General features: G+C 37.6%; 1 protein-coding gene across 1 annotated transcript in view; it reads right to left on the bottom strand.

Moving 5' to 3' along the window:
• CIR1 (corepressor interacting with RBPJ, CIR1) overlaps nt 1-14,096 on the bottom strand; it is a 44,140-nt gene that overhangs the window by 7,242 nt on the left and 22,802 nt on the right. Inside the window, exons 6-7 of the mRNA XM_067549224.1 lie at nt 13,716-13,764; nt 13,403-13,520 (exon numbers count right to left, since the gene is read on the bottom strand). Of these exons, the coding sequence (XP_067405325.1) occupies nt 13,403-13,520; nt 13,716-13,764 (167 nt within the window). The remainder of the gene's footprint in view (nt 1-13,402; nt 13,521-13,715; nt 13,765-14,096) is intronic.

Raw genomic sequence — 14,096 nt, 5'->3', positions numbered from 1 at the left:
CACAACAATGACCTCAGAATGAGGGACAGAAAGGCAGACACACTAGGGCAACAGACATGAAACTGCAGACAGCAGATTTCACCATAGCAGAGAAATCAAAATGTTTGACCAGACCAAAGCCCTGAAGGCCACTTCTAAGCTTGCAACCATGAAATGTGGCTCTGGAAGAAAGACACCAAATGACAGGAAAAAACAGTAATTCTAGAACTCCTTCCCTTTTCAGGATCTCCCAGCATTTTATGCATATTAATGAATTAAAACTAGCTATCCCCTGTTGGCAGATGGGAGAAACCGAAGCACAGCAAATATAGGCAACTTGTCCAAATTTCCCCCAAAGGGGGAAAAATAAATGCATGCGCTCTTTATTTTTTATGAGATTAAAAAGTCTGAGAGATTCTTAAGATTTTTTTCCCCCATTTTCCTTCCTTTGCTGTAGAAATATCAGCAAGTTCAAATCTTGTCTTTCCTATTTTTGCTGGAACACTAATGAATTAGAGTGGGAGCTCTCAGAGCTCTCCATTGACAGGCTATGTAGGGCCGTTCAGCCTTTTTCAAAGACATCTTTTCTTCCAATTGCTCACCAGTATTTAAACAGTTATTAAAGGAAAAAAGACAAAGGGCAAAAAACCCCAAATCTGACTAAATATCACTGTAATTCCCTTGGTGTTTAGGATGTCATGATTTTACTAGTTACCTACCCATCCATAAGACAATCTGCTATAGCTCCTTTTTTGTTGGCTCAGCTACTGTAAAGTAGCCATTGAATTGGCTTATCTGATCCCCAAGGAATATTCTCAAGGGGCTCTCCTGGCAGCACAGAGCTGATAGAATGATACCTGTGGAAGGGGCATGTCAGAGGTGGGAAGGTACATAGCTGAGCTCAAAGTACTCCAATTGATCTGTAGACTGGCAGGGTGAGTTATTCAAAATTGCCATTACTCAAAGCAGTCTTTGGGGGTAGCTCTATCTTATGCCACAGCAGTGATACTCAGACTGTGGCTTTTAATGTGTCTCCTGTGACTCCTTGGAGCACATATTAAAACACTGTGAGATGTAATCATTAACCAATCAGAATGCTTTTACTATGTTATTAACCAATTGTAGTTGATAAAATAATAACTGGGTCAGTCACTTTGCTGTGAGAATAATATATATATATATATATATATATATATATATATATATATATATATATTTCATTTACTATTTATTTATTATATGCAAATAAATAGTAATTGAAATAATGAAATCACACTGCTGTGGCTCTTTTGAGTAATGATCACTAATCTGGCTCCTGAACTCATGAGCTGTGAGTATCAATGTGGTACAGCTATGCTCAGGATATGAGAGGTGCAACAGAGAATTACAGCCCCCTCATCTCCTGGATCACTTTGCTCAGGTTGTGCCTTCTAAAAGGTGCAGTTCAGAACAGGGGCCAGAGTCTTCCAGGAATAAACTTCTTTAGTTTTAAAAGACCTTTCAGGCCTTCTCTGCATATAGTAATTGGGGGAGAGGAGAAAGCACACCATTTTTAACTTCTTTGCATAATCAGATAACCCAAAACTGTATTTAAACTTTTCTGTTCTCTAAAAGCATGAGAAAACTAACTGAATTCAGCAAATTAGGAAGTTTTCTGGGGAATAAAAAGAACCCAAAGATAAACCCAAAAAGAAAATGAATTAGGCTAGTAAGAGATTTAGACAATTTCTACATTTTTTGTTTTTTAAAAGAAATTATGGAGCCATGGTCTTAGCTCCACCAAGCTGCAATGCTTTAGGCTGCAACCAGGTTCTACTATAATAAGCGCTTGAAGGAGGTCAGCGTCATTAGATCTATAAGGGTGTTACATTTAAGTTATATCAAAGATGCTTAGAACATATGGAAAAGTTCCCTCATTTAGTTTGTATAAATTGAAACATATAAAATAAACACGATCCCTATTTTGAACCTCCACATAATTCTGGTTGGGGAAACTAGCTCTACCTGAAATTGACCGGGCTATTGCTCTGAAGATAAAGAAGAATTTTCTGCAAACTTTTGAAGAAAACTGGTCAAACTGAGTTATATGTTTCTAAAAAAGTATTCATTTGGAATTTTGACAAGTGTAAGTTTTCTAGCTTGCATTAGCTCAGAAATGTCTGGTTAATAGACCTTGAATCTTCCCATATATTTAAATCTACTGCAAACTTGTGCACAGGCTATGTTTGAAGAAATTGCTCTGAAATTACAAAATATTACTAATGATAGTTGTATTTCTGATTAAGGGTTATAGTATGTGTATGACAGACAGAGTGAAACAGAATGCCAGATGTTATGACCCTGGATGGAAGTGCAGACCTATTTTGCTGATTTAGCCTGTAGCTAGATGATGTGAATTTCATTAGAATCAACTCAAGAAGAAAAAAAGAAAGCTGAGTTATTCATTAAAATAACAGAGTTAAGAAGAGGACAGGAAATCTTGTAGAGGGAAGCCCGGGAATAAAGCAGTGAAAATAAGCTTGAGTGAGGTTAATGGAAAACTGCAACTAGAGACCTGCGCCTTGAGGTTTTGTTGCACGTTATGTTTCTAAAGCTGTGGAATAAAAGCACACCCCAGGAATGGGTAAATTCTGAACAAGCCACTACTGTGCATGTGTACTGTGCTGTGTGGGGGAAATGATGGAGGAACCTCACCTATTCACAATGAGCATGTCACTGAATAGTGGATGGTTGCAGTGTGTGTAAGAATCCCTTCTGTAGCTGACAAGTAATGGAGAGATTTTTTCCGTATTAAAAAGGTAGAGACCTATGTTTTTTGGACATGTAGAGCTGGTGCTAGTTTAGATGCTGCTGGTTTATTTATTTAGTAATTTGTAGCTGTGAGAACCAAAGGCTAATTTAAGTGGAGTCTGTCAGGCTTTTGGATTGATTGGCTGGTATCCATCCAGGTCCTCAAAGGCAAAACTAAGCTACTATCAATAATATTAAATTAGCTCAGATATATGTTTGTACAGGGCTTAGTACAATGGGGTCCTGGTCCATGACTAGGGTTCTTCAGTAATACATACATAAATAAATAAATAATAAAGCAATCAATATCAAATCAACAAACTGGCCTCAATACTGGACTGCAGTTAAATCATCAATCCTTATACATTTTAAGACAGGAGCTGAGAAGATGGCTATCTGTTATAAATCCCAACTAAAGAATTTAACTGAAGTCATGAGGTTTATAATTTGAATGGTTAAATAGCTTAATACTGAAGCCATATTATTCTCTAGTGTCTGGAACACAAAATCAGAGTCAATTATAAAGCTTCCTCCTTGGATTTTAATTTCTGTGAGCTAGCTAACCCTTTCTGCCCTTCTTCCCCCACTCCTGCCTGGAGATATTATAATACAGACTTTAACAGAACCCTCTTGATAAGCAGAAGTTTGAGACTACCAGAAGTTACAGGTGATAATCTGAAATCTCAGGATTTTTAAACATATACCACACTCTAATGAGTAATTTAATTAGACAACATTTAGGGCTGGTTAGCAAAGGAACTTTTCTTCCCCCAGACATCTTCCCCATGTGGAGTTTATGGTGCGTGCGTGCTCACACACACACACTCGGTCTTGGACACACTGTCTCGGTCTCAAACTCTCAGAGTAGAAGTTGGATCTGCAGTCAAGGATCCAGGCAATGGTGTTTGGCTACCACAGTGCCTCTCGCTAGTGGACCTTCTTCTTGTGCAGAGAGGCTGGAGTGGCCTCTCTGTTGGTGTTGTAACTTCTCGTCAAAGTTGCTGGCCTTATAGTATCTGGAACGTTACTCTTCTCCCTCAGGTGGCTTGTTGACCTGAAAGACTAGGTGTCTCAGCTTTACCCTTGATTCTTATGGTTGGTGAGCTTCTCTCACTCCATCTTGCAGCATCTTCCCCCAAGTTCTTTGGACAAGTCTAGTGTAAGGGCTATTTTGAAGCCACACAACTTGATCCAATTAGGTTTGAATTAGATCATCCTTAGTGATTGTCAACTTGTAAAAGTTCCACTTAAATCAGCAATTTAAAATATACTTGATGTTTGCATACCAGAAACAGACATCTGCAACTCCTCAAACTATATAAAAAATCTGAATACAAGGGACCACTTTGGAGGAAGATGGCACAGAAGTTGGGTGAAAAGGTCCTGAGATGACACAGTGTCACCAGTTTTTGGAAAGTTAGACATAAAAATCCTATAGAAACAGCTGATTGATTGGACCCTTTTTAGTTACTCAACATTCATCCATCAGCAAAATTAAAAATAATTTCAAACTTATGATCTGTTTCTTCATTTCCATTTCTTATTCTTCTTGAAACAAGGCAATTACAGTATCTAAATTATTTTTGAACTGGGCAAACTTTTTAAGACATTAATTTAAGAAATAAAAATTTTGAATTTCTGTAAGGTCTGTATATCCATAAAAGATATTGTCCTCAAATAGCAATCCGGTCATTGCAGAATGGTACCAGTCTTTTTCCCTCTATAAGATGACAATTGGCTAAACAGTTTAGCTTTATGCATAATTAAAATTACATTATGGAGTCACAAAGAAGAGACTCCATAGTTAATGGATGCATCCAGAGATCCAACACAAGGCCCTTATTTTCCTGGCCCTAATAACTTTGCAAAGAAAAACTATTTCCAACTAAGTCTCCTGTGGTGTGTAAGAGTGGCCCTCCCGAGGACTCTGCTACCCAACAATCCCTCAGCTCAAGTCCAACTTCTCCCCAATAAATTCCTGCTGCTCACTGCCCTCCTTTCTCCACACACCTATTATCCCTCCATTGACTGGCATTGTGCACCTTTGGGGTTCCTACAATACTACTGTATAAAGCAAAGGGAGACCTGAACAAGCAAATGAGGGGGAGGTAAAAGGTGATTGAGCAGCAGGAACCCAGGTTATGAGGGTGTCCTTGGATAGGCTCCAAAGCTACATTGACCCCCCATAGCTCTACTTCACCCTCTGCCTCCCCCAGCCTGCCTTAGAATACCTCTATGGTTACTCAGCCTGCCTATGTGGTGAGTCATGGAGGCAGGCAAGTAGCATCAAAGAATAGAAATAGCTGGTGGAAATTGACAGTTCTATGAGCTTTTCTGTGTAGGGATCAAGCAGGTTATGGCAAATAAGAGAAATAATTCTAACATTTTAAATTAAAACATACAGCGTGGCCTAATCTGAGCTGTTATGTGCATGAATATGTGAAGTTTGTGGAGACTGTGATAAAGCTAGCACAGTCTGAAAACATCTCAGGTGAAATTTAAAAAAAATGGGCTCATTCTGGAATGTTTCTTCTGCTAAAATTACTATTTGAGAAAGAACACAAACAATTCAGTTAGCCCAGGAAAAGTTAGGATATTAAATGTGGACACTATACTCATTCAATAAAGTGTGAATGAGGGATTTAAGTCCTGTTTGAAGTGTAATCTGAGTGCAATCTTAACTATACAGCTGCCAGCGCACCTCTGTAATATATATAAACAAATAAATATACTGTTGTAAACAGAATTTTTCTGAAGCTCTGATACAAGAGCCAATTATACTGAATTGCAGTAAGGTATTAGATAGGGATATCCTTGAACATGTTGCCAACTTGATTCCATTACAACAGAATGCTCAGATTTCTCATGGCATTCAACTGAGATCAGTTTAACAGAATCTATCTGATCATCTGTATTAAATAACAAAGATTAAAAAAAAATCCTGTATTTCACTTGCTACAAGTCTAACTACAAGTTCTCTCATCCCCCATTTAAGCCCCTCCTCTCCGATACACAGGACGACTGGAAGTTATGTCTGAAACTATTCCTTTTTAGGTCTTGTCCACACTATGGCTGAAGTCACACAGACAACCACTGTATTTAACACACAGTAGTTGCTATCATGGTTTCACTAACAAATGTGGGCAGGGATTTCTTGTTCATGAGAATAATTCTTGCTAAAGTGTATGCCTATATGAAAGTAGTCTAAAGCATAGTTTTCAAAGTATCCTCAACAGTGGCAGAAAATTAAATTAAATATAGCTGTTGCTAGAATGGTTCAAACTCTAGCATGGACTGTACCAAAATCTTATGGTCACTAGTGACTAGCAAAAATAGCACTTTGTTATTTCTTCTATCCGCTCCTGATGCACTGCTTGATAATTCCTGCTTTGTTTACTGATAATAACTTTCATTTTTGTCAGCACGGCAGAAGATCAACCTGTTATTCTGCAGCATGCAATCAATTAAATTACCAACTAAGGTTTGATTTTAGACAACCTATTGAAAGTGATGAGGTAAGAGGCAGCGAAAGCATAACCCATATTCCCACCAGAGGCAGGAGCAGATTACAGTAACTGATTTTCAGACATCATGTTATGCTTGCATAGTAGTGGCAGTTACAGTTTTTACCAAAGCATAGATTGTTTAGATCTAAACCCTTCAAGTTTGGGTGTGGAGGCTGTACAGATCCAGAATTCCAAACTAGAAACAGACCAGTGTGATAATGCTGAGATCAAAACTTCCCACAGGTGAAGGGAGCTGGAATGGGGGTTCTGGTTTGGGACAGTTTCTAGATTAAATGTATTCTTTTTACTCTAAAAAGGCCAGCCCTAAAAAATCATCATCATATTAGAGTCTCTATAGATTTATGCTGATAGATCTGATAAGGACTAACCACCCGCAAGATAGTATCCTTTGAATAATGCATTGATTTGGAACAACATTTGGCAAAAGCAATCTGTCCACTCTCTTCTATCCAAAGAGTACCTTTAGATTACATGCTACTGTAATATTTCCAAAATTGTATTTTTCAGATGGAATAAATCTACAGCATTGTTCCTCTTTGCTTCCTATGCAACAATGATTCTAAGAACACGTTGATATTTCAGAGGGAAACTGGTGACTATACCATCAGTCAAGCTTTAGACATAGCCTATCCAGCAACCTTTAAAGGAAGGACAAGGATTTACTGGATTACCCATTCAATGTGAACTTTGCAACCTATATTTACAAACCAGATGATCCCACTGGTAAAAAAGAACATAGCAGAGTGGACTGGACTACAATGGGAAGCATTTAGTTGTGCAGATCACCTGGCTGAATTGATCATATTCTTGTCAGATCTGAATTCACAAAGTCTTGCTGTTCTGGGTGATTTCATTGATTACACAGACAAACTCTTCTAGATTGACTCAAGAGCTCTTAGCAACCAAGGGCCGTTTCTCTCATTGGCTTTGGATGAATATACATAGTTTGCCACACTCTGGATTTTATTTTTGGGTTTGGATTAGAGATTCAGAACACTGCTTCCTATGGTTGGTGGTCAGGGCTCACAGTCTGAGGAGGAAGTCCAGTTTTAATTGGTCTGTCCTTGGAGACTAAAGACAATTGGCTAGACTTTAAAATTCTTGGAGGGAGAATGCTGTCAAGCCAAAGAACTACTCTCCCAAAAGCTTCTTGGAACACACTTTTTTGGTCTCTATCATTAAATGCTCTCAAAATGTCCCTTTCCCTTTGTATCATCGAAGAAAGAAGGAAGTTGAGCACCAGTGAGGGAAATCACAATCTGAGCTTGATCACAGGATGGAATTTTTTAATTTAGGTCATAGCTGCAATGCATATAAAAGTAGAGCTCTTTTTCACTCCACCACAAGGACAATTAAGTCAGCAGAAACATTCCAGGTCAAAAGACAACCTAAGTGAATCTGGGCTACACCTCCACTTATACAGAGTTGAGCATTTCTCATTCAGAACTTTTCTACCTACTTCATAGAGAAAACAGTAAATGCAACATCTCCGATCCTTTTCTTTAAACTAGTTTGATCTTTTGGGAAGATCCCCATGAACTTCAGACTATGGCCTTTATGGAGGACTCTATGGAGTCAGTGTCTCTTATGGGTGGTTAAACCAAGTGGGGTGATAATGACACTATTATTGGTAGAGCTAATCAGTGCTTCCTTTGAGGAAGAGTAGGATGCCAGAATATCTTAGATAAGCAGTTATTAGGTTATTATTAAATAAAGTGTCTCTTGATGCAGATAATCTTGGCAATAATTGCCCTGTCTCTAACCTTCCTTTTTGGGCGAAGGTTACTGTGACTATTTTAGCAAAACAGCTTTGCTGATAATGGGGAATATTCTGATGCCCTGGAATCCTTTCAAACTGGTTTTAAATGTGGTTAAGTTATGGAGGCAACTCTGAGGATTTTCCTCCTGGCAATGGACAAAGATCAAATATCTGTGGGGTCTCAGATAGGTAAGCAGCCTTTAATAATATTAATTATAAGGTATTGGCAGCATGTCTGAAGACTTTGGGAAAGAGTTGCTCCAGTGACTCTGTGCAGGATCTTCAAAAGTGCACAGGTCAGGTTGAGGCACAAGTTGATGGGACATACGTTTTTCACTCACTTTTGAAAATCCAATCCTATTCTCTTCTCTAAGAAAGGACCCAGAGAACACATCAGGCAATTGCTCCTTTGTCCCAGGGATTCTGTTGCATGGGGTGCTGAAGATTCCAGCCTGTTAGGTTTCCTGTTCAATGTGCAAATAAAGCCACTAAATTGTGAAAGTGTAATGCCGGTTATCTGAGGGTCTGACAAATGAAACATTACTAAAACTAAGCAGTAAAGAATTGTTGGGCTTGGGGAGCAAGGAAGGGACATTGCTCGTAAGGGGACATTTGCTCTCTTACAAAACAGTAATGAGGATAATGAGAAAGGTGGATTGCATGGTTTGAGTCTGAGTCCTGGTTACCTTAGAGACTATCCATCCTTACATTATATTATGGCAACTGAGATCAGCTGAGGCACTTGAGCTAACAACCCCATTGATTTAAATATGAGAAGGCTGAAGACAGGGTATTTTCAATGAGGGACCCCCTACACTGGAGCTTACTTCTCCCCCACGTTGGTTTGACCAGAAGGCCAATATAATCAGTTATGCTTTTGCCAGAGGCTATATTTGGGAGAGTGTTCAAGATTTCTCTTTTTTTTTTTTTTTTTGGGGGGGGGGAGGGGGATGTAGAGTGGGGGTGGGAGGGGAGGAGAGGGAAGAGGAAGTGGTCTTATTGACGTATTAAAGTTTTGTTACTGTATTTAACAATGAACACGTGTTTATTGAATTTATCAGTGCTTTTATAGAACCTAAGTATATTTAATGCACATAAACTATAACAGAGAATTCTGAAGCATGAATTTGGGTTTAATGTAAAATCTGATTGATGCCAAGGCTAAATGAAGATTTTGCTAGGATCCTACTGTTTACAATCAAAGTGCTCAGCTGCAGATCTTTAAGGAGGGTTTTGTTTTCTATGCATTTTCCAGTAGTACCTAAATACAGATGACTATACACATTTTCATGGTTGTCACATTAAACCACTTTTTCTTAATAAAATACTATTCTAAATTAAATAGACAATTAAGTTCTGCTTTCCTATTTTTTATCTGCTAGGAACAAAAAACTGGTATTAAAAGCATCATGCTTCTCACTGCTTTCTGGAGCAGAGTCTCACTTCTCTAGTAATGCTTCTAAGTTTTCAGAAGAGATTGAGCCAGTTGTGATTCTTCTGACTATCTCTAACAATTTTCATTCCACACTTAATATTATTACACTGTTGCAGGTGTGTGAAGAGATCCATTTTCTCCAGTGGAATTAAATGCTATTTTATTTTACATGCCATGACCACATCTTTGGCGTCACGCAGGTTTGAAACTAACTGTGGAGTTTTATTACAGCCCTTTTTTGTTCCTCTAAAAATAAATTCCATTACCAAACTTATATGGCATATTTTATATTTGTGTACGTCACTTACTGTAATTGACACCTTGGAATGAACAGATATCAAAACATTATGAAGGAGTTCCAGGATTGTGAACAGACCACTGATGTATTCAGAAATGAAAAGCTGCTGCTGTTTGAACTCCATAAAGCATCAAAAGAACAAATAATTGACAGATGCTGGTAGCTAATTAGAAAAATAAGGGTCGTATAAAATCAGGCAAAGTTTTGGTGGCTATCTGAACTTTCGTGTATAACTATTAAATACCAATACATATACACACAGAATACCAATTCATAGTCAGAACTGATATATAGTATTGTATATAATTTTTACCTTATTTTGATTATGAACCTTAGTAGTTGATTGTGTCAGTAAAAAACATTCTAAACCAGCTTAGCCTGAAGAAGCATTTTGATTGCCTAATTTAACTTTGTAAAGGAGTAGTAAATCTTATAGTTGGTCTCTGTAAACCTCACAGCTGGAACATTCTAACACTACCTTGCAGTTTCCAGTGATCAAAGTAAGTTACTTTATATATCAAACTAAGAATTTCATAATGGAAATAATGCAACACCAGGGGGTGCAGTTATCATGAAATAATTACACTCCTGGGAGATTACAGATAAGGCTGTACCCCAGGGGTGTGATTATCCCATGATAACCACATCCACTGAAATTGCTTTATTGCAAAAATAATCTCTATTCACTGGTGAGATATTATTCAATAGGCGAATTTTTAAAGGGTTTTTTTCCTTTTAGCTTGAATCACCAAATGAATTAGTACAACGGTCTGTATGCAAAGAAAAATAAAACAAATCTAACTCAGCCTTGGGTTGTTATTATTTTCCTGTTTGCTGCAGCATAGACCTACATTTTGGATCTTGAGAAATAGCTGTTTCCCTCCACAGAACAAGACTCTGATTACCAGTAGACATGTGCTTTAATCTGTATAGGCCCAATCCTGCAGCACTTCTACATATGGAATCCTCACTGAAGTCAATGGGAGGTTTGTACATGGAGTAGATACGGTATCTAGTCCTAAAGGGCAATGCAAGTCTGTTTGTGTGTAAAGAGGAAGATAAGTCCAATGCAGGCTCCTTATCATATCACTACCAAAGGCCCAAACATTTTTTGTTAACTTTTAAAACAATTTTAGTTTTTATAGGAGCAGTAGTTGTTATTGAATTGCAAACTTAATACTTAGCACTTGCATAGTGCTTTTTATGTACAAAATGTTTTTCAAACATTATTGAATTAGTCCTCAACACCCCTGTGAGCTAGGTAAATAGGATCTCAGTTTTATGTAGATGAGGAAACAGAAGCAAAGATTTATTTTTTGGTCAGGGAAGAAAGTGTCCGCTTGCATCTCATTGAACAGACCCGAATTCCTAAAGATGCACACGTCATGCACCTTCCAGACCACTCCACACTGAGGTCGGTGAAACGTCCCCTGTGATCCACAAGGGCCTGCAACATTATTGAGAAGTATCCCTTCTGGTTTATGTACTCTGTGGCAAGGTGGTCAGGTGCTAGGATAGGGATATGCGTGCCATCTATTGCACCCCCCCACACACAGTTTGGGAACTCCGAGGCAAACCCATCCACTATGTCCTGCATGCTTCCCAAAGTCACTACGCTTCTTAGAAGAAGCCTACTGATGGCCTTACACACTTGCATCACAGCAGCTCTAATGGTGCAAACCAATATTAAATATGCACTCTAGATTTGCCTCAACCCTGACCAGTCATCCCCGTACTCCCTAACCTATGTTAAAAAGACATCAGGAGTCGCTCAGGATAGCATCCTTTCTTCTTCTGAAAATTTCAACAAATGATTGTGCTTAGGAGGTGCTTAGTCCCAGAGCACACAAGCTTTGGAATTTATAGCGCTTATGTTCAAACCGAAAGTACATCAGACATACTAAATCCCTTTCACTGGTGCTCTTAGCAGTCACTTGGGAAGATGCCCTGGGGACAGGTACCTGACTAGGAAAAAGCCTGACATACTCAGAGACTACTTAGGGTTGATGAGATTGTGTAAAACAAACTCGTTAGGTTTTCAACAGTCACTGAAAAGTGGCCTTGGTGCAGTTATGAAGAGGAAGAAAAATAGGCACAATATGATGTGTGTGAACACTTATTTACAAGTGCTTTCAAATTTTCACAAGTATGTATTCTTGAGGATTATGTAAGTCAAGATTAAAATCAGCACAAAATTGAATTTTCTGAGTATAAATTCATCTCTCACAAGTAATAGCTGTAAAGTATATCCCACCACCCCACACATACACCAACATATACCAGTAAAACTTTCCAATAAAAATGTCTTCTCAGCTGAAAACAAGCATGAGAAAACTATTTGGCAACATTATAAGCCATTGAATACAGAGGCTCAGAAAGACTGCCCATCTCATCTACAACTATAAAGTTACTATTATGATGGTATAATTTTCAGACAATGCTTAAAAGCAAAGCAGTATAAGATACACTGTTTCTTGAAGTAAAGAATTATGGCACTTCCCTTCAATAAAGTAAAACCATATAATTATTTTAATTAGTCCCTCTAGATAAGAGAGATCGTCAGTAGGCTGACTATGCAGAAAGAACTAATAGTTTTGCTCTGTCATCTTTCTTGTTGACTAGAAACACTTATGCTGCATTTTATTGTTAGATCATACCACCCTTTAATCAGAAGCGCATGTGATTAATACATACCACACTATATCTACTTTGAATTCTTGAAGGGGAATTCAATTTTTATCTTCAGTAATTTGACCCAAGATTATGACTCTGAAAGTGTTAAGGATGTCACAGTGAAATAGCTGAGAGTGATTCTAGTTTCACTGAAGAGATATGTTATAAAAACATGAAGGCGTCTTCATGTTGTGGTACATTCCACTCCAAGACTATGGAGAATTTTATAATCTGAGAATGAAATGTATTCTCAATTCATTTCTTCAGGGATGCCATTACAGTTGACACCCTGGTTAACATTCTGAGAAGAGAGGCCAAGGATGGAAGCTGAACTATGTGACTTTGATGTAATAAACACTGTTCTTTAAGGAGTGAAAACCTAACATGAGGGGAAAATGTGGCATTTAGAAAACAGCCTCAATTACTCATCTGCTAATTTATTTAGGCACTTCAGATTTCTAAGAAATTAAGAAAAACTATATCACCAGTATGAATTGGTGTACCCTACTTCTTATGCCCTTATGGTTTGAGTCTGAACTGTGGTTACATTGATTTTGATAGTCCTTTTAACCAATTAATTTATCAACACAGAAACATCTTTTTTCCATTCAGAACTGAAGTAGACATCACAACGCTTCATCAGAACTAGATGGCTATAGAAAGGGGAAAAGCAATGTCACCAGGACAATGTTCGGGAGATTTTTTTCATGTGTTACTAATTGGATAATTATATCTTTGGATTCTGAGATATGATCTTGAAATTACAATAGATGCAACAATTAGAATCAAGGATCCTTGTTTCCTATTTCATCTACCATTTGAAACATGATGTACCTGTAACATTCAACATTTAGATCTAAAGAAATGTCTTTGAGATTTATGGTCAGTTCCTTATGAGATAGACTGTTACAAAACATTTGAAATACATTTCTAGTGCCTACCTGATCCATCATTGGAAACTGAACTTGCATTAATTCCAGAAAGACCAAACAAAGGACATTCTCGGTCAGTGTTTACATGACCCCACTTGTGGCATTTAATACATCTCACATTCCGCACCTGATGAATAAATAGTATAGTCATAATTGAGTTAACAGTACAACTTCATGTCTTCTAATAATTTGCTATGTTCTTATGCCTAAGGAAGTGTTTTAACTTACTGAATAAGATATGATAAAATCAATGTGAATATCATGCAGTTAGACAAAAATTTGAAATACACCTAAGACTCTCACAAAGATAAGTGTAACTTGCCTGGATGCCAAATGGCTGATCTCTGATGTTCATGTCATCTTTAGCATATCTGTTACATGCAAAAAGAAAGGTTAAATTCTCAAGACTAATACAATCAAATAACTGGAAAAGTTTGTCAAACTATCATATACAAAACCACTACAGAACATCTCATTGTTAGATGTATAGGATGCATATCTATTCCAAAATCAATCAAAATATCTCATACACTACTAACAAGTGGGAGGAATTTCAAATAATTTAAAGGTGTACTTAAGTGTTCAGTACTAAAACAGGTGTGTTTTCAAATATGCATCCAGAAAATAAACAAAAGAAAACTAAGCTGATCGAGGCGTTTGTGTGTTCTAGTTTTAAAAGCTTGATTAACCAGCTACACTGCCA

Source organism: Emydura macquarii, unplaced genomic scaffold (genome assembly GCF_026122565.2).
Source record: "Emydura macquarii macquarii isolate MOO-44397 ecotype Brisbane River unplaced genomic scaffold, CSIRO-AGI_Emac_v2 contig_1253, whole genome shotgun sequence".
In the NCBI taxonomy this organism is placed as follows: domain Eukaryota; kingdom Metazoa; phylum Chordata; order Testudines; family Chelidae; genus Emydura; species Emydura macquarii.
This window is presented reverse-complemented; position numbering and strand designations above follow the sequence as displayed.